General features: G+C 36.3%; 1 protein-coding gene across 1 annotated transcript in view; it reads left to right on the top strand.

Annotated features, from left to right (window-relative positions):
* Window positions 1-24,212, top strand: part of Micu1 (mitochondrial calcium uptake 1) — a 152,409-nt gene that overhangs the window by 56,083 nt on the left and 72,114 nt on the right. The window contains exon 6 of the mRNA XM_070020528.1: window positions 10,995-11,109. Coding sequence (XP_069876629.1) covers window positions 10,995-11,109 — 115 coding nt within the window. The remainder of the gene's footprint in view (window positions 1-10,994; window positions 11,110-24,212) is intronic.

Genomic DNA, 24,212 nt, shown 5'->3' with positions numbered 1-24,212 from the left:
GAGGCCATGGGTTCAATTCCTCAGCACCACATAAGCAAAAAGAAAAAAAAGCTGGAAGTGGCGCTGTGGCTCAAGTGGTAGAGTGCTAGCCTTGAGCAGAAGAGCTGAGGGACAGTGCCCAGGCCCAGAGTTTAGGCCCACGACTGACAAAAAAAAATAATAATAATAAAATGATAGAGCACTCTTCTCATATGAGCCAAGCCCTGGGAACCAATCCTTGTACCACACACAGGAGAGGAGAGGAGAGGAGGGGAGGGAAGAGAAAGGAGGGGAGGAGAGGAGGAATGGGAAAGAATGAGGTAAGGAGAGAAGAGGTAGGGAGGGAGGGAAGGACAATGCTTGAAGACAACCACTTCCAATTCTCTATATTAGGACTATAGGAGGTAGCTAAAAACTTTTTTTTTTTTGGGTGGGGGGGTCCAGTCGTGGGGCCTGAACTCTGGGCCTGGGCGCTGTCCCTCAGCTCTTCAGCTCAAGGCTAGCGCTCTACCACTTGAACCACAGCACCACTTCCGGCTTTTTTCTTTTTGCTTATGTGGTGCTGAGGAATCAAACCCAGGGCCTCATGCATGCAAGGCAAGCGCTCTACCACTGAGCCACCTTCCCAGCCCCATAAAAACTCTTACTGTTCTTTAATAATTATATGATTTAAGACTGGAAGAGTTTAAGATGACTTGCCTCCTATACAGCTCCTCACTAGAGAGCAGTGGGAATTATTGTTAAGTACTAGCTGGGAAGTCTCTGGAATTTTCAGCATTGAATAACCAACCAGTATAGCTCATAAAGCACCAGTCTTTTTTAGGGTTTCACTGTTGAAGGTAATATTTTTGGTTGCTCAGAAATTCAAAATCAAGTTTCATGTTGCTTACTTTGACAGCCTATATACTAAACTTGGAGTGATACAGACAGATTAGTAGCACAGCCCCTGTACAAGGAGACACATTTGTGAAGTATTCAATATTGTCAGTCTTCCACATCTGTTATGGTTTTTGGAATCTTAAAAAAAGCTAACTGAATATAGTATACAGAAACTGTTTTATTAAGTACTAAAGTTAAATATTAAGCATTTTAAATCAAATTTTACTGTATTCTTAAGGATAGCTTGTGAATAATTGTTACAATAAAAAAACTTTTTTATTAGAATAGATAGTGAAGGGGCTGTTTACGTCTGTCAGGTTCTATAAATACCACTCACTTGGGTGATACTGGTATTACCCCCTTAAGCACCCAAAGGCCAAAAAGCAGTTACTTCATAGAAGAGGTCTTTCATGCTTGCTTCCATGCAGTACTCCTGTGCATGCCAAGTTTCTGTTACCTGTGGAAAGGCCAGAATCAAAGGCCTGGTAACATAGAGTGCTGTTCTTCAGATGCAGCTTATTACTGATTCTAGATACCCATTCTGTTGCTGTGAGGAGTATCCACAATGTCTCTTTCCAGTCTCTCAAGTTCCACCACTACTAAAGTCTTCTCATTTAACCTATGTGTTTTATTATTCAAGTTGACAAAAGAACCGATAATGTAACAACTAAATGCTTCAAAGGAAGGTGTCATTTACTTGATTACCTCACATACTCAGATTCCTATTAAGATATTTTAAAATACATTTTTATTTTAGATCATATTGTGTTTAAATTTGAGATACACTAATCCCATTTAAGTGATCATTGTTGATTTGAAAGCATAATGTGATTGACCATTTCATTTCTGACATTTCATATTTAGCTTTTTCATCATAAAGCAGATTTGAAATTTACTTTGGTCTAGGAGGACTTTGTTCCAGACTAACTTCCTCTCTCATATACTTAACACACTTTAGCATGTTTTAAGGCCATATAAATAAAGAAGGTTCTATAAAAACTATCCCAGTAAAGAAGTTCTCATTATACCCTGAACATCTACAGACAGTCTATGAGGATAGTCCTTGCTTCATTTATTTGTGTTTGTCATAATGCATTATCAAAAAGTCTAACCTAAATTTATTTGAATAAAAAGCTCTTCTAATTACACAGTAATTAGTATTAGATAAAAACATAAAAGAACCTATTTTTGAGGTGATGTGCCTTTTGAAAAATGATTGAAGTATGGCTTTGAATTTACAAAGACATAAAAAAGTGTACTTAAGTTACCTGATAAGTGATAATACTATACAATAGTTAACTATGTTTTGCTTCAAAAATACTTTATTTTCATAAACATTTTCAGAAATTACTAACAATATAGATACCCTGTGTCCCTGTGCAATTCATAGAATGTAACATGGGCCTTGGAGTCAAACTTTAGATTGCCATGCCACTTAAGAACTTTGTCTGGAAGTGGAACTATCACTCAAGTGGTAGAACACTAGCCTTGAGCAAAAAAAAAAAAAAAAACTCAGTGACAGCAGACAGGCCCTGAGTTCAACCCCCAGGATTAGCACCAAAAATAGAAAGGAAGAAAAGGAAGGAAGGAAGGAAGGAGAGAGAGAGAGAGAGAGAGAGAGAGAGAGAGAGAGAGAGAGAGAGAGAGAGAGAGAGAGAGAGAGAGAGAGAAAACCTATGTCATCTTAGGCTTCTTAATTGACTTCTCTAAACCAGAGTTTCTTATCTGTTAAGTGCAGATAATAAGTGCCACCTACCTATAGAGTTGCTGTGAGGACTTAACAAGATAATGAAAGAACAAAGTAGTATGGTACTTGGCATAGAATATCCAAAATATAATTTTTATACTCTTGATATATCTTTAATGGTTAGTGGTATTCAATGGATACCTATAAATGTTTGGTTTCAAAACTGATTTTTAAACTCTTTATCTTATGAGTTTCTTGTCGGATGATAGTTACTAGTATAGTACAAATCAAGGGGTTTGATCCTCATTCAAGTTAAATCATTTTTTTTGTCTTGTTCTATTTTTTCCAAATGGGAAAGGTAAAATTATTATATTGATTTGTAAATTGTACTTGAAATTGTTTTAAGTAAAGATAGAGAAGCCTTTTATAACCTGTGTGTTTAAAGCCAAGATTGGTAACTGGGCAGTGGTAGTTCATGCCTATAATCCTAGCTACTCAGATACTAAAGTGGCTGAGATATAAAGATTGCAGTTCAGCCAGCTAGGACAGACAAATCCAAGAGACTTTTATCTCCAATTAACCCGCAGAAACCAGAAGTAGAGGTATGGCTCAAATGATAAAGCATCATCCTTGGGCCGAAAAAGCTCAGCAGTAGTTACTGCTGAGCCTCAGGACTGTTTTTCTTTGGCATTGATCTATTTGAGGGGGCAAAATTCAGAATGAAATTTTAGGTTTAGTTAGGAAATAATCAACAATGATGACTCAGAAATGATTTGAAACAAATATACAAGTATAATGTAGTAGAATATTAGAGCTGATTTCATGTTTCTAGAATTTTTGTAGTACTTTATCAGGAGACTTAAATCATTTCAATAGTTACATCATTTCTCTGAAATTAACTTCATTTCAGTGGATATTTTGAATTTTTATTACTGCCTTAGTCACATCATTTATTTTTTAAACATCTTCATTTGTATCATTTTCTCTGAAGCTACTAGTTAATGAAATAAGAAAGCATTTGTATTCTAGGTATTTAGAATTGTGCTCAGAACTAAGGTGGTTAGAATTGGGACTGAAAAGAGAATTGCTTTCTGGCAGAGTGAGATTTACACTATCTTAAGCATTCACCTTCCTCAGTGTGTTGCACAGTAATTCATGTGAAAAATTTGGAAGAAAATCTGAACCAGAAGGAGAAATAATAAACTTCTGAATTGAAAATAACCTGAATTTAATTTTTATCTGACATACACCCAAATACTACCTTTTCTGCAAGTTCAGGTTTGGGATAGGGAACAAGAGTAACACATTTTAACTGTGCAACATTTTCTGTTTGATTGGGAATAATGTGTTTGTTTAAGATTAATATCTTACCAAAGCTTTGGCATCTATGCACCAACTAGGTAATGAAGTATGAGCATTAATTGCATGGGAAAATTGATGGTTTTTCTCTTTCTAATTTTTTGCTCCCCTCCTTGCCCTAACCCTAGTTGCCATTTGGAAATGATATACCATATTTCGTTTTCCAGAAGCATATTACTATTGTAGTATGAGATTATATTTTTACATTCTCAAATACTATGTGGGGGATTAGAACATACTTCAGCAACACAAAGAAATAGTAACAATTCTTGTAGTACTGGAGACTGAACCAAGGGCCTTGTACATGATAAGGAAAACACTAATGCTTATTCACATACTCAGCCTTTTTGTATCTTATTTTGAGGCAATCTCAGTAAATTATTCAGGTTAATCACAGACTCTCTGTCCTATCTCAGCCTCCCAAGAAACTAAGATTATGGGCCTATTCCACCAAACCTGGAAGGAGACATTAATATTAAAATATTTACAAATGCTCAGATTAAAATGACCTGAAATCCTCAGTTTTATAAAGGGCATCTTACTTTAAATAGTAATACTATGTTCTTTATTAGATTTTTCTATCAATCAGATATTTTGAGTTTCTAAAGATAAATGTATTTAGCTCTAGATAACAGAAGTCTGTTGACTTCTGTTAGAAAGTTATTTCAGAACTTTAGAAAAGCATGTCTTAACTGGAAGAAATAATGAGACTAAGTTCTTATCCCTCACCTCACCAGACCTAAATATAAAATATGTAAATATAGTCTTCTAAATGGAAGTAGAAGAGAATATTTTTATAGATTAGAAATTTGTAATAATTTATTAGCATACTGAAAGAATTAACCATTAAAGAAAATTTTTATTAATTGGACTTCATGAAAATAAAAGAAAAAATAGGACTATCAAAATAAGTCACAGACTCACAAAATATTTTAAAACATATTTGTTTATATTTGTTGTCTATTGCTGAATAACATAAATTCAACAGTATCTTAAAATAGTAATCATCATTTTTTACATCTCTGTCTTCTGTCAATCAAAAAGTAGAGAACAATTTGAGCCTTTCATGACATTACAGTTATGTGTTGGCTAGGAACTTTGCCACCCATCTTAACTAGGGACCAGAGTCACTAAAATGAACCCTAACTAACTAAATGGCTCACTAAAATGTCTGGTATGATAGTACAGCCTGATGGTAAAAGGCCTCAGATCCTCCTCTCATCGTTTCTTCAACAGGCTTACTGGAATATTTTGTTCAAATGGCTTTTGACTTAATCCCAGCAAAGCAAGGTGCCTTTAATAACCAGGCCTCAGATGTCATACATCATCAGGTAGCTCTATTGGTCAAACAGACCAACCTGGATTCAGAGTGGGAGGAGGCTGGATTTATAAACATATGACTATCTGGTGACAAAATTCATTTGAATCATCTTGAACTCAGACTACCACACTAACAAAGGTTTCATATTTAGATAATATGAGCTACTGCAGATTTAAATAAAATGACAACCCAATTAAAAGTGGACAAAAGTCCTAAACAGATACTTCCTGTAGAAATACGTATAACACTGCTGGAAACTGGTGGCTTATACCTATAATCCTAGCTACTTATAGGAGGCTGAGATCTGAGAATCATGGTTTAGAACTCCCAGCCAGAAAAAAACTGAGAGACTCCAGTTACCAGCAAAAATCCAGAAGTGGAGGTGTGGCTCAAGTGGTAGAGTACCAGCTGTGAATGAAAAAAATTGAATGAGAGTTTAATGCTCTGAGTTCAGGCCCCAGTATTAGCAGGAAAAAAAAAAAACCACAGGCTATCTATCTATCTATCTGTCTACATATGCACACACACAAAATTTAACTTAGTATTAGGGACATGCAACTACAGTGGGATACTAAAAATACCTACTTAAATGAGTAAGAATTTTAAAAAAACTGACATCACAAAAGTTGGCAGTGATATGGAGCACTTGGAATACACTGATGCACATGAAAAAAGATACAACAACCTTGAGGAAAGTGATAAAACTGTAAAGTATGAGGGTTTATCAGCAGGAACAAATAAATTGTGATAGTCTTTCTTTATATTATCATACATAGTATTTTATACAAAATAAGATATAGCAATATTTAGTGCATTTATTTTTCACTTTATACTGAACAGTGTCATAAAGTACTAAGCAATAAAAATTAGTCTACTGATTATTAAATACTGAATTATGCTGAAGTGCATAATGGTGACTCAATTTACCTGCACTTCTGAACTACTAGTTCATATTTTGGTTTTTTTTTTAAAGGAAGGTGGTCATAAAAGAACTATTAGGATTGATGGATGTAGATCACTAAGTTATATACATTTCAGAATTTATGGCATTGCACATTGACTTGGACATCATGCTACATGTAAATTTAACTCATAATGGTAACAGATCTTGAACTCCAGATATGTTTGTTTTCTGCAGGGATGATTATAAGATCACTTTTTTATATAGTCTAAGCTTGACCATTTAAGTAAATATTTCGAAGACAATGGGAATCAACTAACCTGTTGCTGGAGAAAGTAGTACGGTGAATAAAGAATAAGCCTAAATTTTTAAAAAATAAAAATACTAAATTTTAATGTAGAATATAAATAGATATATGTGGATCTAGTCATTAGGAAACATGAGTCTAACTCAAAATGAGGGATAGTCTAAATACAATGTACATTTTCAAATTGTCATGGCCAAAAAACACAGATCAAAAATGTTAGAGTAGGAAACTTTGAAACTACATTTTTCCCAGACTAATGATTATGCTGGCACAAACTGTCAATCAGCTTTTTGCATTCTCTACAATCTCATGAAAGACTTAAAACAACCCCAGCTTATATTAAGCAGCGACACATCTGATTTCCATCTACTACATCATAATATACAATGCCTATTTTTGAAGAAGAAATGATGCATGTATAGAAATAAAAAAGCATGGCCCAATATCCTCAAAAAAGCACAGACATCTTATGTAACACTCAGATACTTTAAATCAACCCTTTCTCAGCCAAACAGCTAAACACAAGGAGGAGAATCATGTATGAGCTAACAGAAAAATCAATAAAGAAGATTATAACTGAGGTATAAAATCACTAGAGATGTTCAACCAGCAGATTTAGGTAAGTAGTAGAAAGTATTGGTGAACATGAAAATAGTTTAGTTGACATTATTCAATCCAAAGCAGACAGCAAAAAAGAATGAGGAGGTAAAGCACTTGCCTTGAGCTGAAAAGCTCAGGGATAGCGCCCAAGCCGAGAGTTCTAGTCCCATGACCGACCAAAAAAAAGAAAGAAATGAAGAAAAAATGAAGAAAAATAAACAGAACCTAAGATATCTATACTTTAAATAGTTACATTGGTAAATTTTATGTCCTAATCATTTTATCCTTATTTCTTAAAACAAAAAAACACTAACAATGTACTGGAATAAAGATAGGTAGATAAATAGTAAAATACAATTGAGAGCCCATAAATAAACCACACATTTATAATAAATAGATTTTCAACAAGTGGGCCAAGCTTAATCAGTGTGAAAACATTGTCTCTTCAACAAATGATGTGGGATTCCTTGGGTATCTACATCCAGAAGAATGGAGTTGAGCCTTCTACATCACATATATAAAAATTAACTCACAATGAATCAGAAACTTAGGAGCTAACATTGTAGAACTTACAGAAGATAAGGGTAGCTGTCACCTTGGAGAACATTAGATACAACATGAAAATCAGAAGCAATAAAAGAAAAGTAGATAACTTTTACTGTACCAATATTAAAAGCTTTTGTGAATCATGAGACATTATCGAGAAAGTGGAAAGCCAACACAAAAAAAGAAAATATTTAAAAGTCATATAGATAGTAAAGGTCTAGTATCCAGAGTATGTCAAGAATTTACAACTCAGCAAAGTGACAGCCAATGCAAAACTGTGCAAAAGACTTAAATACTTCAGATAGCCAATAAGCACATGATGCTCAACATTTTTAGGCAGGAAGGAAATGCAAATCAAAAAATGTAATGAGATACACTTCATACTCATAATAGCTATATTGTAAAAGAAAAAAAAAGCAGGTATTTATGAGGATGTGGCTGAGTTGGTCCCTTCTTCCTTTGCTAGTAGGAATGTAAATGATGAAGCCACTATAGAAAAAAGTTTGGATCTTATTCCAAACTTAAATATGGAGCTAACATATAATGGAACAATTCCACTCTTTCATTCTGAAAATAATTGAAAACATATTCAAAGTTATTTGTACATGAATGTGTTTACTAGTATTATACACAGTAGCCAAAAAGCAGAAATCATCTGAATGTCCTTCAACATATAAATGAGTGAACAAACACAATAGAATGTTATTTGGAAATAGAAATTAAGTACTGACTCATGATACAACATGGACCTAGGAAACATTAAGTAATAGAAGCCAGACACAAAGTATTCAATAGGCAAAATGGTGAATCATTATGTGAATGTTACCAACAAGATGTTACCAGCCAGGCCCTAATGGCTCACACCTGTAATCCTAGCTACTTAAGAGGCTGAGACCTGAGGCTACTTAAGAGGCTGAGACCTGAGGATCGTGATTCAAAGCCAGCCTGGGCAGGAAACTCAGTGAGACTTTTATCTCCAATAAACTACTCAAAAAAGCCAGAGGTGGCATCTGACTCAAGTGGTAGAGTGCTCAAGAAACTGAACAGAGCCCAGGCCCAGTAAGACAGGCAAAAACAAACAAATGTTACCAGTCAAAAGGAAAAACTGAAGAGCAAGGAAAAGCTGTCCCAGATTAATGGAATCTAAGACATGACAACTAACCATACTTTTTAAAATACATTGTGAACTTGGGTGGGGTAGCTATAAAAGAAATTATTGGAGCAGTTGACTGTGATAATAGACTAGATAATAATGTATGGCTATTAAATTTTCTAGTTTTAGTAGAGTTATACTGTGGCGTTTAAGACAGTGTCTTTGTTCACAGGGAACATAGGCTGAAGTATTTAAGTGTAAAAATCATGACATATCCAAGTTACTTTCAAACTGTTATAAAGAAAAAATGCATCTGGACAAAATGATAAAGCAAATCAGGTGGTTTGTTAGTGAATCTGGATGAAACCTATATGCCAGTTCCTTACATTACTCTTTAATCTTTTCTGTGTTATTTGTAATTATATCAGAATTTAAAATTAGCAACTAAATTAGATTTTTTTTTTGGTTATCTTCTGGGCAGCTCTGTGTTCCAGTTGTTGTTAGAAAAATTCATGCTAGGTTGGTTATCCTTTGCTTAGCTGCCTTGTTATACTCTGTCGGATGGCTTTTTTCCCTTTCTCCACTTCTGGCTCTCAATATATTATTTATTTCAGTTATGTATAGCAGTCTCACACCTTCTATATATATTTATTGCTTTAGCTAGTGATGGTAGGTCTTTGGGGACCTATTCTCACTTCCCATCTTTTTTTCTTGTTTTCATGTTTAATTTTGCAGCACTTTGGATAATGTAAAAACTGTTAGTGTTTCTTTTATTTTGAGGAATTTAGATATAAACTTTCCAGTGGGTGGCTTTACTGCCCTAGTTTTCTTCCAATGGCTTCTTTGGTCTGAAATTTTATACTTAATCTCTTGGTAGGAAAGTGTGGTATAAAATTTAACCTTAATTAGAGCATTTTTGGTCTGGGTGCTCATTCTTTATTCTCAGATCAAAAGAATAATCTCTAAATGTTACACAGCACCATATTTTCAGTCAACCACTATCAAACTCAGAGAATCCCTTTCTTGAATCAGATCTGCCTATCAAAATGTAATATATTTTTGTTGGTATTCACTTGTGGATCTTTACCTGTTCATGAGCAAGCCAGTATACAATAAAAAATTATTTTGAATGAGTTTGTTAAGAAGATCATGCAAACTAACTTAATGAAGATTCATGTGGCACTTGTGTTTTCAATTGGTTAACTAGTGTTCTTTCCTTTGTGGTATGTGATGGGATCTCCACTAGACAGAGGTAACCTGTTGGATAGTTGTGTACCTGAATGCTGGTGTGGTGGTGCTTGTGGGTTCCATTTTCATGATACTCCTCCCCAAGTTATGCCTGCGCTGCTGCCTCTTATTTTGTGCTTGCATGAGATTATTACTTTGATTGCATTTTGTTGGTTTGAGTTTTTAAAGGTCTTTTATTCTTTTTTCACATTTTGGTACTCAGAATTCCAGAAAATGCCTTTGGTTGGTTCAGAATATAGAGAAATTTATCCCAAATGCACCTTTGGTGGATCCTTTTCAGTTTTTGAACATATGTTATCACTAAGCTTATGCTTTGGTTAGGAAATCAGAAAAAGGATAGATTTGGTTAAACAAAACAAGAAGAAACAATTTACTAGACTAGCTATTACTGAAGCTCATTTTATAATTTATAAGTTAAATAAGTGGAATATATGTTTAGAGTAAAAGCCAAATTTTAGATGAGAGTATCAAATAGATTCACTAAGGTAAAAGTAAATATGATCAAATTGTGCCTACATGTGTGCATGTCTGATTTGGCATTATCTCTCAGAGATGCTGTTAACTCTACATACTGTTCTATATTCCAAAACTGGGATTCTTAGAATCATAAAATAAATATTAAAATTAGTATTTCATAAATTTGAATTTGAATTAGTATGCCAGAAATTGAGCATTTTTGTGCACCTTGGAAATAGTTGCTTACCTCTTCATTTGTGATCACTAGCAATATAATTTTTCTTGGGCAGTTAGAACTACTTTCTTTTTAGTTTTTCTTTTTAATACTGTGTAACTTCAGAAAAAGGTGGACCAAGTCTGTTCAGTGTCAGGAAGTTATAAAATTCAAATTACTTTCTAAAATTCCTATTAACCTAATGTTTATATGAAAAAAAGTTTTAGTTTGGAATTTTCATGGTCTAAAAATTGTAAAGGATCCATTGATTTTGAGTGGCCATCAGAGAAATGCTTAGGGTAAATCTCATAAAATTAGATCATTGGTAATTCATTTCTTACTATTTGTATTCTAATTCAGTAATATCTTTTTTTTTCTATTGGTGGGACCTATATAATTAATAGAAAATTTCCCAGGAACGAGAAAAATTTGCTGATGAAGACAGTATATTTTACACCCTTGGAGAGTGTGGGCTCATATCCTTTTCAGACTACATTTTCCTTACAACAGTTCTTTCCAGTAAGTACAGATGTTTCCATGTACTTGTTTATAAACTATAAACACAGTTACCTTGATCATGTGGAAATTGATAGTTAGCAAATTATAAGTTTTATGAAATTGCATTTTTAAAAACTTGATAATTCACATGGAAAATCACCAGAAAGGAAAAAATAAACCTAAAGTATCATAATAAAGTTTAAAAAAAAGAAACTTCAAAGTTATAAGTACCTTCAACTGTCAGATGTTGTGCATTCTGTCAGGATAAACTGTGTATTGTATACTCCTGTTTGCTTCACTCATGTCACTACTTCTCCACTAGGACACACTTCAGTCCCTCAGCCCTTCTTCTAAAGAAGAAAACTGGCTTATCTGTCCTCATTATGTTGAAATTTTATTTCTGAATCTTGAGGAAATACTTCTAGACACACAAAATTGGAAATTGACACAACACAGAGGTTTTTTTAAATTAAATAATTCAGAATGTGCAATTGTAGGAGGGACACTTTTACATTTTATTTTAACTGGTCAGGATTTCTAAACAATCTGTTTATATCTCTGTGTAGTGTTTATTAAAATGTACCTAAAGTGAACCAAAGAGTTTAGATTGGTAGTTTATATTAAGTGATTTCTGAAGGCCTTTTTCTAGCAAAGATAAGAGCTGTAAAACAAAAGCCCAATCACTTGCAAAGAAAAAACTATAAAAGATTTTAGTGTCATACACGGTTCCTGCCAAGACTCTTCTAATTTCATACTTAATTCCTTCTGTTTAATGGTTGATGGGAAAAAGAATAAATAGGGCACCAAAGTGTCTGGATGAGGTAGGCTAGTAAATCTAACAATACAAATATGCATTGATTAGCCATGTCAATCCAAATAGTAAACTAAAGGAAAGCATATCTATGGCCTTAAATTGTGTGTTATTAAAGTTGATTAGTGGGCTGGGAATGTGGCTTAGTGGTAGAGTGCTTGCCTAGCATGCATGAAACCCTAGGTTCAATTCCTTAGTACCACATAAACAGAAAAAGTTGAAAGTGGTGCTGTGGTTCAAGTGGTAGAGTACTAGCCTTGGGCAAAAGAAGCTCAGGGACAGAGCCCAGGACCTGAATTCAAGCCCCAGGACTGGCAAAAAAAGAAAAGAAAAGAAAAGTAGCATGGTGGCTCACACCTGTAATCCTAGCTACTGGGAGGGTGCGATCTGAAGATCCGGGTTTGCAGTAAACCACGGGCAGGAAAGTCAGTGAAACTCTTAATTCTATTGAACCACCAAAAAAGGTAGACTCAGAGGTGTGTGGTAAAATGGTAAATCACCAGTATTGGATGAAAAAAAAGCAAAGAGACAGTGCCCAGACCCTGAGTTCAAGTCCCAATACTGGTAGTAGCAAAATACATACAAACATACAAACATACAAACATACATACATACATACATACATACATACATACATACATACATACATACATACATATATACATACATATACATATACATATATACATACATACATACAGTTAATTAGCATGTTGGAAGCACATGTGTTTTCAAAATGAACTTCAGCTCAAGTTCTGGCCCTACTATATCTGACCTTTGTGATTTTGGAAGAGCCAATTCATTTGTTCTTGTTTTATCTGATGTCATTGTGAAGATGTGAGATGTGAACATGGGCTAGTTCAGTGCCTAGTGTTCAGTAAGTATATTTCTCTTTGATTTTATTTCTGCTACCATATCACAAAATGTCACTTCCTATCTTCTTTTTCAAACAATGGTCAGAATTGGTAGAGATTTTCTTCTTGTCATAAGGTTTGAACTCAGAGCTGGGGTGCTGTCCCTGAGCTTTTGTACTCAAAGCTACCACTTGAGCCACAGCTCCACTTTCAGCTTTTATGGTAGCTACTTGGAGATAAGAGTCTCACAGACTTCTACCTGGGCTCACTTTAAACCATAGTCTTCAGATCTCAGCCTTCTGAGTAGCTAGAATTATTGGCATGAGCCACCGGCCAGAATTGCAGAGATTAAAAAAAAATATGACTTTGGATAGACTTTACATTGAATTTAATTGATGAAACCAACATGGAAAAGTAGATAATATGTACTATGTAGATAATATGTAGATAAAAGTAGATAATATGTACTATGGAGGTGGTCCTAGTAAATGTTTGTTGAAATGAAATGAGATTTTAACTTACCTACTGCTTATTACTCTTTCTTTCTTTCTTTCTTTCTTTCTTTCTTTCTTTCTTTCTTTCTTTCTTTCTTTCTTTCTTTCTTTCTTTGTTTCTTTCTTTCTTTCTTTCTTTCTTTCTTTCTTTCTTTCTTTCTTTTTTTTGGGGGGGGTCCGGTTGTGGGGCCTGAATTCTGGGCCTGGGTGCTGTCCCTCAGCTCTTCAGCTCAAGGCTAGCACTCTACCACTTGAGCCACAGCGCCACTTCTGGCTTTGTTCTTTTTGCTTATATGGTGCTGAGGAATCTAACCCAGGGCCTCATGCATGCAAGGCAAGCACTCTACCACTGAGCCACCTTCCCAGCCCATTATTATTATTATTGTCATGTATTACTAAGTGTCAGAAGGAGCCCAGAATAGAACCTTCAGAATAGATAGTACATTATATAACTCCCTTAACCATTTTTTCCCTTTTGGAATGCTAATGATAAAACTTCTCTGTACTTTTCATCTGATATTATTATCTTTATTTTACAAAGTGAGGAAAGTGAGACATACAAAGGATTCCAGAATTTACCCCTAATCCCACAGTGAGTTAATAGGTAATTTGGAATTTGGACCCAGACTAACCCCAGAATCTGGCCTTCTGTGGCTTGGCTTTACAACTGTACTCACATTTCAGCAGTGACAGCCATAACTTTGCTGTCTATTCTTTCTCTAAGGCTGAGCTATGAAAAGATTGGTCAGAAATGCTACTGTAGATAACAAGCAGTTCATGCATTCTTGCAATCTGATTGCACACTGTGTTGTCCACTTTATCTAACAAGCCACAGGGGAAAATATGCCACAGAAATTACACTGACATCAGCTCTTGTCCATGCTTAAATTGCTGCTCAGATGACAGAAAATGAAACATTTGATACTTCTCTTTTCTTGTGGGTAACAAGAAATAATTATAGTCTCAGCAGAGTAAATGGTTTCCAAGTTATCATGCGAGAAAGCAGGCAGTTCCTTATGCTTTCAAAAGCTTTGCCTAGCAAGTGATTTAGGACTAGGGAAATGTATTAGTGTGTTTATTCATCTATACAACCCCAAGAGCCACAGAAAACCAGCTAGAACAGTATAAAGGGCATTATCTAGATGATGTAGGACTGTCATAGTCTGACTAGTTGTTCTCACTGAAAGTTAATGGACTCCATAGTATTAAAGTTACCATCATTTTGAATAACATTAACTGTCTGCCATAATAAACTTGGAGCCTAAAATAACTTTACTCTGTTAAATAAAATAAAATTCAACAGTTATATATAGTAAATCATTTGTTTTATTTTCCAATTTACCTTTCCTAAAAATATAATTAAGAAAACTGATTTTCTGAAGAAACCATATTATGCAATATTTTGTCCCATTAAATAGAGTTAATTTTAAAATTCGTTACTTTGGGCTGGGAAGGTGGCTCAATGGTAGAGCGCTTGCCTTGCATGCCTGAGGCCCTGGTTTCGATTCCTCAGCACCATATAAGCAAAAAGAAAAAAGCCAGAAGTGGCACTGTGGCTCAAGTGGTAGAGCGCTAGCCTTGAGCTGAAGAGCTGAAGGACAATGCCCAGGCCCAGAGTTCAGGCCCCACGACCGGACCCCCCCCCCAAAAAAAATAAATAAATAAAATAAAATTCATTACTTTTTCTAAATAAGATTTGCTTATATCCAGAATAGCAAGCAATTTAGCAGAAATATCTAGCTAACAAAAATGGCAGGGATTTCTCATTCTTCTCGTACATGATTTGGGTAAAGGATCTTCTTTGGTCAATCTAACATTTTAAACATCGTTTATTCTGCCTAAACACATGCATACATGCACCTTCTTCCTAAACTCTCTTCTTGCTCTGTTTTTTTCACCTTGGTGTTTAACGCTTTTTATTATTTTATGTAATTGATTCCTTTATCTTATTATCCATTTCCAACCTAGACTATAAATTTCACAATGCAATCACAAATTTGTAATGATATCCACTACAATCATATTTATTGTACTTAAACTGTTTGCTGTGTCAGGGAAATAAAACACGAAGATAAAATATAAAACACGAAGATAAAATATGTTGGCTTTTTTAGTCCTGTTCTTTGCCAAAAAAAGTTTTGCAACCCTAGGATTTGACTTTATTGAAATCCTAAACTGAAATTGATTATTGTAGCTGTTTTGTCTTTAGTCTGTACTGATAACAGTAGAGAGAAAAACATATAGTTTTTAATTAATGTAGTTCCAAATAAGCTTGGTTTCTTAATATAATTCAGAATTTGTATATTTGTGTCCTTCCCTGGTTCTAATTCACAAATTCTATTATTTATACCTCATTTTTCTGATCAGCTTTGATAGATTAATTTGAATCATTGTCAGCATGATCATCTGTAAATATTAAATACTTACTAGCTAACTACTCATTAATAAACTTAAATTTATTCTAGGCAAGATGAATAAATGGCTAATTATTAGTATTAAATAGTTTCCAAAGATCCTCTGATCCTTAAAGTTAATAAGAATTGAGAGAACATGGTTATTAGTGGCTTAATTCTCTGTACTAACCAACCATAACATTAGCCAATGGTCTTAAATCTTTTAATAGAAGTCAGAGATTTTCCTCCATAACCAAAAATAGAAAAAGTTTATCAGTGTTTATCTAAAATGAAGAATATTATTTATTGATTTGGATCATTCTTACTAACAGTCACTACATGGTAACAGTATAACACAAAGTCTGGATCTTGTCCATTGGGATGTTTGTTTTATGTTTTATTGCTATATGCATTCTAACTAAAATTATTAGGTCTTTGGTCTAATGGCTTGAAATATTTTTAGATGAGGAGGTTGAGAAGCAAAAATAAAACACTTACAAAAGTTAATTATTAAACATCTTCCTGAGCTTTTACAATTAATCTTTGAAAAGCCATAAGAAATGCCAAAAACAAATACAAAAATCAGATGGCATTGTCAATATTGAGGGCTTTAAAGTGTTAAAATATCAAGCACAATTCATTGTATTCTGATTTTGACTCCTTTAGATGTCACACAATAGTGGAAATTTTGGATTATATCTGTTTTCACTAAAACTGAATTTGGCTTAATGAAACAAATCACTGGGCTATATCTTCCTCACAAATGTACAAACCTGTTGAGAAATTATAACAGTACTCAAGTAAAATTAGATAATATTTTAATCTCTTGACAAACTGTAGTGAAGAGCAGATCAGAAAGCGTGTGGCCACTTGGGAAGAATGGTGCTGATTAGTGCTATTCCATCTAATATTACAGGTGAAAATAAATTACAGATGAAAATAAGCTTCACAGGTTGTGTGATCTGTTGAAAACTATAAGCAAGCCCCAACAAATGTAAGGCAGTTTTAAATCAGTCCTATTGGTACATCAGAGTTGAGAAAGTTACAGAGAAAATTACGCTTAGCTCTTGATAATTTTTATGTCTCAGAATTATCTGTCATTGCCAAATTTTTTGGCGATTGAATGACAATTGAATTATCAAGAGTAAGACAATGAAGATGAAGGCTAATCTTGTGATTTTTAACCTATAATCATGCTTAGAGTTTTAGAAATACGAATATTTTACATAATGCAGTGTATCGCAAAAGGATCTCAGTATCTCAAAAGGATCTCAATGTCACTTCCTTCTCTAGCATAACCTGTTTCTTTTGTTAATTCTTAGTCTTGTAATACAATAGCAATACTTTTAAATATTACAAGTATTTATTGGTGATATTTCAATTCTTTTTTTTTTTTTTTTTTGTCGGTCGTGGGGCTTGAACTCTGGGCCTGGGCGCTGTCCCTCAGCTCTTCAGCTCAAGGCGAGCGCTCTACCACTTGAGCTACAGCGCCACTTCCGGTTTTCTGGTGGTTTATTGGAGATAGGAGTCTCACGGTCTCTCCTGCCCGGGCTGGCTTTGAACCGCGATCCTCAGATCTCAGCCTCCTGAGTAGCTAGGATTACAGGCGTGAGCCACCAGCGCCCGGCGATATTTCAATTCTTTTGAAGACAGATATAACTTGAGAACATTTCAATAGCCTTAGCTGTTATTTTTTTTTTTTAAATGTTGAAATTTACATTTTTGCAACAACTAACCAAGCTGTTTAGTTCAGATGAGTGAGAAACAATTCTTTTTTTTTCTTTCTTTCTTTTTTTTTTTTGTCGGTCGTGGGGCTTGAACTCTGGGCCTGGGTGCTGTCCCTCAGCTCTTCAGCACAGGCCAGCACTCTACCGCTTGAGCTACAGTGTCACTTTTGGTTTTCCAGTGGTTTATTGACGATAAGAGTCTCACGGACTTTACTGCCCAGGCTGGCTTTGAACTGTGATCCTCAGATCTCAGCCTCCTGAGTAGCTAGGATAATAGGCGTGAACCACCGGTGCCCAGCAAGAAGCAATTCTTTTGAATAAAAAAAGCTACCCATCTTACTCCATACCCTGATTACAGCGTTGAATGGACCTTAATGTGCCTTAAGCCATACATATTTTCCCCTTTATTACCCTCGAGACACTTGGCCCTGATCCCAGTTCCTTACAACTCTCTATCTTCTGTCCCAACCCTTCACAGGCCCTATCCTGTCCTGTTTTCATTCTGTGGATAGTTGGACTGGCTCTGCAGGAATTTAGCCCATAATGATTGGTTATATTTAAAGACTTTGGCTTATGGTCTGTGACCATGTTTTTTACCATTTGTTCTTAGAAAATTAGAATCAAATATAGGCCCCTTCTTTAAAGCCTACAACTTAATAGTGTTTGGTTACGCTTTATCATGTGTTATTACTTGCTTCTGGAACAAGTTTTTAAAAATGCTTATCTCTTAAAAAAATGCTTATCTCTTGTACTGGGAATTTGAAGGATGTACAAAAGGATCAAGGCAAGAAATAGTGATTGTTATTGAGTAGTTTCCTTCATTTCTGCCTGTTCTGGAGACAGAAACCAGCACAGTATCTGGTACATAGTAACTATTCCATAGATATTTGATGATTAAATAAAATAAATATCTAAAAATGTTTCTTAATGGCTGCTTAGAATACTTCCTAAAACTATTGTATTGCTCAAAGCACTTTCAGCATCCTGGTTAATATTTTAAAATGCTTTAAATAAAAATGCTTTAAATATAATAGTTTTGTTATATAGATATGCGTGTGTGTGCTTGGGTGCACGCACACACACACCACACACACACACACACACACACACACACACACACACACAAACATGAAAGCTAGAAGAATGTTTTTAGAATAGCCCAAAATTTTCTGTTGAGGCACTAAACTGAAAACAAATAGTTTTTTGGTTGCATGCCAAGCCTAGTCACATGTAAAGAGAGTCCTTCATCCCCCATAATATAACCTGTTTCCATTGTATTTGATGTTGGTATAATTTGGGGAGGGGAAGGGAAGAAAAACAAATTGTTTAAATAGGGATACAGGTTGACTCATTCATTGCAACAGTGAAATGTACAAGACGCTATGTTGAAAAATGAACTTTACAATTTGGGGGGGAGCCGGGGGAAAGAGTGTAGTTGAGGTGGGAGGGAAGGGATGGTAGGGGAAAAACAAAGAAGGAGGCAACAATGCTTGATAAGAAATGTACTCTTTACCTTGTTCAGGTAACTGTTACCCCTCTGTACAGTATTTTCACAATAAAAAACTTATTAAAAAAAAAAAAGAGGGGCTGGGAAGGTGGCTCAGTGGTAGAGCGCTTGCCTTGCATGCATGAGGCCCTGGGTTCAATTCCTCAGCACCACATAAGCAGAAAAAAAAAGCCGGAAGTGATGCTGTGACTCAAGTGGTAGAGTGCTAGCCTTGAGCTGAAGAGCTGAGGGACAGCGCCCAGGCCCAGAGTTCAGGCCCCACGACCGGACCTCCCCCAGAAAAACGAGAGTCCTTCAGCTGTTGCTTTGGCTAATGTGATTTCTGATTATTGGAATGAAGCCACACAGAATGAAAAAAAGGTTAAGCAAATGAGCATTGTTTTGTCGTTGTTGTTTTTAATTTATTATTATATAATTATTATTGTAAAGGTAATGTACAGAAGAATTACAGTTATAAAGGCCGGGGAATGAGTGCCTTTCTTCTTGAACACTGTCACCTCTTCCCTCCTTTTATCCCTCCCAACTTCCTTCCCCCACAAGTTGTATAGTTAGTTCATTTTCAACATATTGTCTAGTGAATATCACTGCTGAATTAGTTCACCCTTTGTCCCACCATTTCTGGACTTTCCCTTACTCTCCTCCAAACAGATAAACTTACATACAACAGATAAGCATTGTTTAGAACTATGAAGATAAGGATGGGGTTCTGTCCCACAGGCATATTATAGTTTGTAGCAGTAAATTTGTTCTACTGTATATTTGTACTATAGAACATGACCTTGATACAAGGGAAAGACAGCACTAGTTTGCCTTGTAGAATCTCTTTCCCCAGAACATAGAAAATCCAGGTTTTGTTTACATCACTGACACTGCATACTCTTCCTGTGGTACAGCAGTCAAGTAATGTTGTGAGGAAGACTGATTTAAGTGAAAGACTGCTTTTGGCAGCATTCTGAGAGTCAGCTCATAAATGAGGCTGAGATAAAGCTCTAAAATAGGCTATGTACTATGAATTAGAAACCAGCCATTTCTTGTAAGTTGTTATCATTTGTTTGAGTCAGGGTTAGCATATATTTCGAGAGAAAGTTCATTTGAAGAAAAGCAATTGTGAGAATAAAGTACTTGTGCAGCTGAAGTGACTGAGAGAATTCCAAAACAAGTCTTATAATCTTTTTGTGAAGTTTAAAATTCACATTCTTAACATGTACCATTTCATACTATTTAGAAAAACCTTACCCATTTTCATTAAATAAATGAATGAGAAATAAAGAATTCTCTCAAGCTGGGCACCGGTGGCTCATGCCTGTAATCCTAGCTACTCAGGAGGCTGAGATCTAAGGATTGGAGTTCAAAGCAGGAAAGTCCGTGAGACTCTTATCTCCAGTAAACCAGTAGAAAACTGGAAGGGGCACTGTGGCTCAAGTGGTAGAGCGCTCGCCTTGAGCTGAAGAGCACAGGGACAGCACCCAAGCCCAGAGTTCAAGTCCCACGACTGACCAAAAAAAAAAAAAAAAAAAGAAACGAAACATGGGTCTTCTGACTAAAACCTCCTATTAAGTGCTGTTAGGAACCATAACTTACTCCTCCCATTAAGAGGTCCTGAATACCAGTGACTGACTATAGTCTAGCAAATCTTAGGACACAGGTTTGTCCAGGAAGTACACAAACATAGGCATCATGGCCATGTGTTACATCTTGGGAAGCTTTTCTCTGGGTCTATCCTAAACTTAATCTGGCCTAGACTTGGGCTCTGTTGAGGTAAAGTCTTTCCTAAATGTAGACCATTCCTAGTGGTCTAAAGGACAACAAAAAACTGGAGTAAAGATTAACCAGTGTGCTTGAGGCCGTTTTCAGTTGCAGTTATATTAGATCTTCAGCAACATGCACACGCGTGTGCACACACACACACACACACAATTAGAATTGATGACCTCTTTGAAGAGGCACTTTGTTGTCCCTTCTCTCATTTGACTACCAAATCCATGGTGTTTCCAAAACCACTTTTACAGCAGAATTAACTATTTGAATTGGTGAGAGCATAAACTATTGTCACCACATTTCTAGAATCTTGATGGTATTGAACATGGAATCTTGATAGTAGAGTGTCAAACATGAACAAGGCTCTGGATTCAGTCTCCCTGTGCCTTAGAGGTATGAAACAGCACATGAAAAGACCTTTTTGCTAAAGGAAGGAAGGTATTTAAGAGTGGTCAAGGTATGAATCTGAAAAATTTTGTGTCAAATTTACGGGACATGTGGAAATAAGTTTTGTATTAAGCTTAAACTAGATATAGGTTCTAGAACACTGTATTTAGCTGCAGAGGACTGACTCCTGAGAAAGAATATTAGTTTTGGACAGCACTGAAAACCAACACTGAGACCGACTACTCCGTGCTGTATTCTCCTCCTCCATATTTCCCCACAAACTCATAAAGCAGCAGGCTTTCTGACCAGCTTGGCAAGGAATATTATCACTGTGTGGTTGGCCAAATGGCCAGTCACTGCTGTTCTTACTGTCAAGGCTGCTTCTCATAATACTATGTGCTTGAGTAGTAACAGTGCTATGGATGATAGTAGGGCCATCTGAAATGTTCAGGGACTCAAAGCTGAAGATAGCTGAGAGGACTAGTTGAAAAGGAGGAAAGCAGAATCCATGAAAAGGTCACACAGTGGATAAAATCCTCCCTAAGCATGAGTGCCAATAAGGAACATGTGAAACAGGGAACATTTTCCTGCTCTTGCTCCATATCTGTAGTGTTAATTTGGATCTCTGGGCTGGAGATCTCCATGGAAACTATCAAGTCAATTTCTGTTTCTGTCTCTGGCCTCTCCTAGCTTCTTTACAGTTCCTTCAGTTCCATCACTATACCTAGACTCCAGAGCCAGGAACCTCTTAGCAGACAGGGCATCTTGGATCCTGTCAGAAGGGAAGTTGCCTCGGGCCATGAGTTTAATGAGCTTCTTGTGCAGTTAGAGAGTAGATCTGAGTGTGTTGATACAGGCCTATAATCCCAGCATTTGGGAAGCTAAGACAACAGGAGGAAGCTCAAGGCCCAACTAAGCTAATAAACCCAAGTGTCTTAAAACAAACAAAAAATGAAGACTCCAGCTCTTTTTAAATCTTTCTTAAGAACAGAAGGCCCCAGATATCTGACTCCAGGAAATGAGATGAATTGCTTCCTACTTTTCTTTCTTTGTACATGCCATCCAGATCACTCTCTTCAACTTCTGAGAGGAACCCAAATGTGCCCTGGATGCACTGCAGGTTAGGAGCACCCTCCTGGAGAAGCAGCTCTTCCTGGTGCTCAACTCTTTAACTAAGTCAGCAGTAGAGGTGGGTCTAGAACCTGTTCCAGGGCACCAGCTGAACAGAATCATTTAACCACTTGTATGTGATGGTTTTGGGCCTTGGAAATGTAGTCTAGATTAGACATTTTGATGATCAAGATTAGACTGCAAATAGTGAACTCAACCATTAGATAGTATCCAGTCCAAGCAGATATTGAGCACTAGTTCTTGAAGCAACAAATCCACAATAGGTGTTCTCAGGACTGGGGCTATACACAGAAGAATGGTCCAATAGCCCAGCAGTTACTCTCCACCAACCAGGACAACTCTGTTGCCCTGCAGCAGCCTTCTTTGCCTGACGATAGCTGCAATGACAACCACAGAATCCCCTGGGAAAGACAGTGTGTCTGTCCACCATGCTTATCCTCCTTTGAAGCTCTTAGACCACTCTTTTCATGGCCACCTCTTTCAGAGGCTGCCTCCAAACTTATTAAGCAATATCAGGATAACACAAAGTCTAATTACCAATCATCGGAGTGATGGGGTTTGTGTCTTATTTGCAGCCGCCTGTCTTCCTCAAGGTTTGGAAGGCTTGTTGCTACTGGGAGAATCATTCTTAGCTGTAGTTGACCTAAAACCCCTGCATTGGCCCTGGAGCCCACCAATGCTCTAAAGCATTACTGACAATTTAGGAGGCAGAAGCAACCCTAGATCAGAAAGTGACAATCTAGCAAAATTCCCCTAGCCAACAGCTCTGACTGCTTAACAGGGTATTGAGACTACAGCTAAACACAACTGAATTTTCAAATGGAACCACTTTCTTTGACTTCATGGCTGAAAGGATCTGATGGCTCTCCAGATAGCTGTCCTTTTTCTGTTTTATTTCAAAATAATGGAAAAGGACACAAACTGTGACCTGGATAGGAGAAAATCTGGAGTGCTATTCAGGGAATCAGCCAGGGTGATAGGCCTTTGAAGTCCTAAAAGGACTGCAATACTACAAGCATATCAAGCAACAATCTCAGCCATGCTTATGCCCTTACTGCCACCAACAGAGCCCTCCCACTGGTCCCTTCCAACAGAGATGGTATATTTGAGGCACACACACACACACACACACACACACACACACACACACACACACACACACACACACACACACACACACACACACACACACACACACACACACACACACACACACACACACACACACACACACACACACACACACACACACACACACACACACACACACACACACACACACACACACACACACACCCTGATAGGAAAATCAGACTTAACAAGCCAGCCTAGGTCAATAAAAACAAAATTGGTCTACTGTTGCTTAAGTGTGTTTAAGATGATTCTTGGATGTTTTCATTTTGCATAACATTCTTTTAAAACCTAATTATCCCAAGTCAATCCTATACTACAACTACAACAATTGGACCATGAGACCTGATCCTTTATACACACTCCAAAGGAAAATTTTCCCTAGACTTGCCCCACTACCATACTTCAAAGCATTCAGAAAAATTGTGGGGCATTTTTTAAATGCAATCTTGTGTATCCTGTAGAAAGCAAGACACCAGGACCTCATATATTAGTGCTGGTCAATTCTGCAAAAAATGCAGTCTTGTCCTGAGTTGACTATACTCATGCTATTGTGTTTATGGGAAGCACTGGCCATTTAAATTCCCTGGATGTGAGCTGTTAGAATGTTCAGAATCTTTTTTTTTTGGGGGGGGGAGCGCAGGGGGAGGATGGGAAGGGGAAAAAAGGAGGAGGCTACAATGCTTGATAAGAAATGTACTCATTATCTTGCCCATGTAATTGTAACTCCTCTGTACAGTATTTTGACAATAAAAAAAAGAATGTTCAGAATCTTGAGGGCGATCTTGAGGAATCTTGATAAAGGAATAATATTTTATGTTGATCCAGCATACAGGGGAGGAAGCAGTTTTTTTTCACTTTTCTAAAAAATTAAACACATGGAGTTGATTTAGGCTCTACGTAAAGAATTTAGTAATATGTTCAACAATGC

The sequence above is a fragment of the Dipodomys merriami genome, unplaced genomic scaffold (assembly GCF_024711535.1).
Source record: "Dipodomys merriami isolate MVZ:Mamm:240054 unplaced genomic scaffold, mDipMer1.0.p SCAF_14, whole genome shotgun sequence".
Classification (NCBI taxonomy): domain Eukaryota; kingdom Metazoa; phylum Chordata; class Mammalia; order Rodentia; family Heteromyidae; genus Dipodomys; species Dipodomys merriami.
The sequence above is the reverse complement of the archived record's forward strand: the minus strand, read 5'-3'. Positions and strand labels throughout refer to the sequence as shown.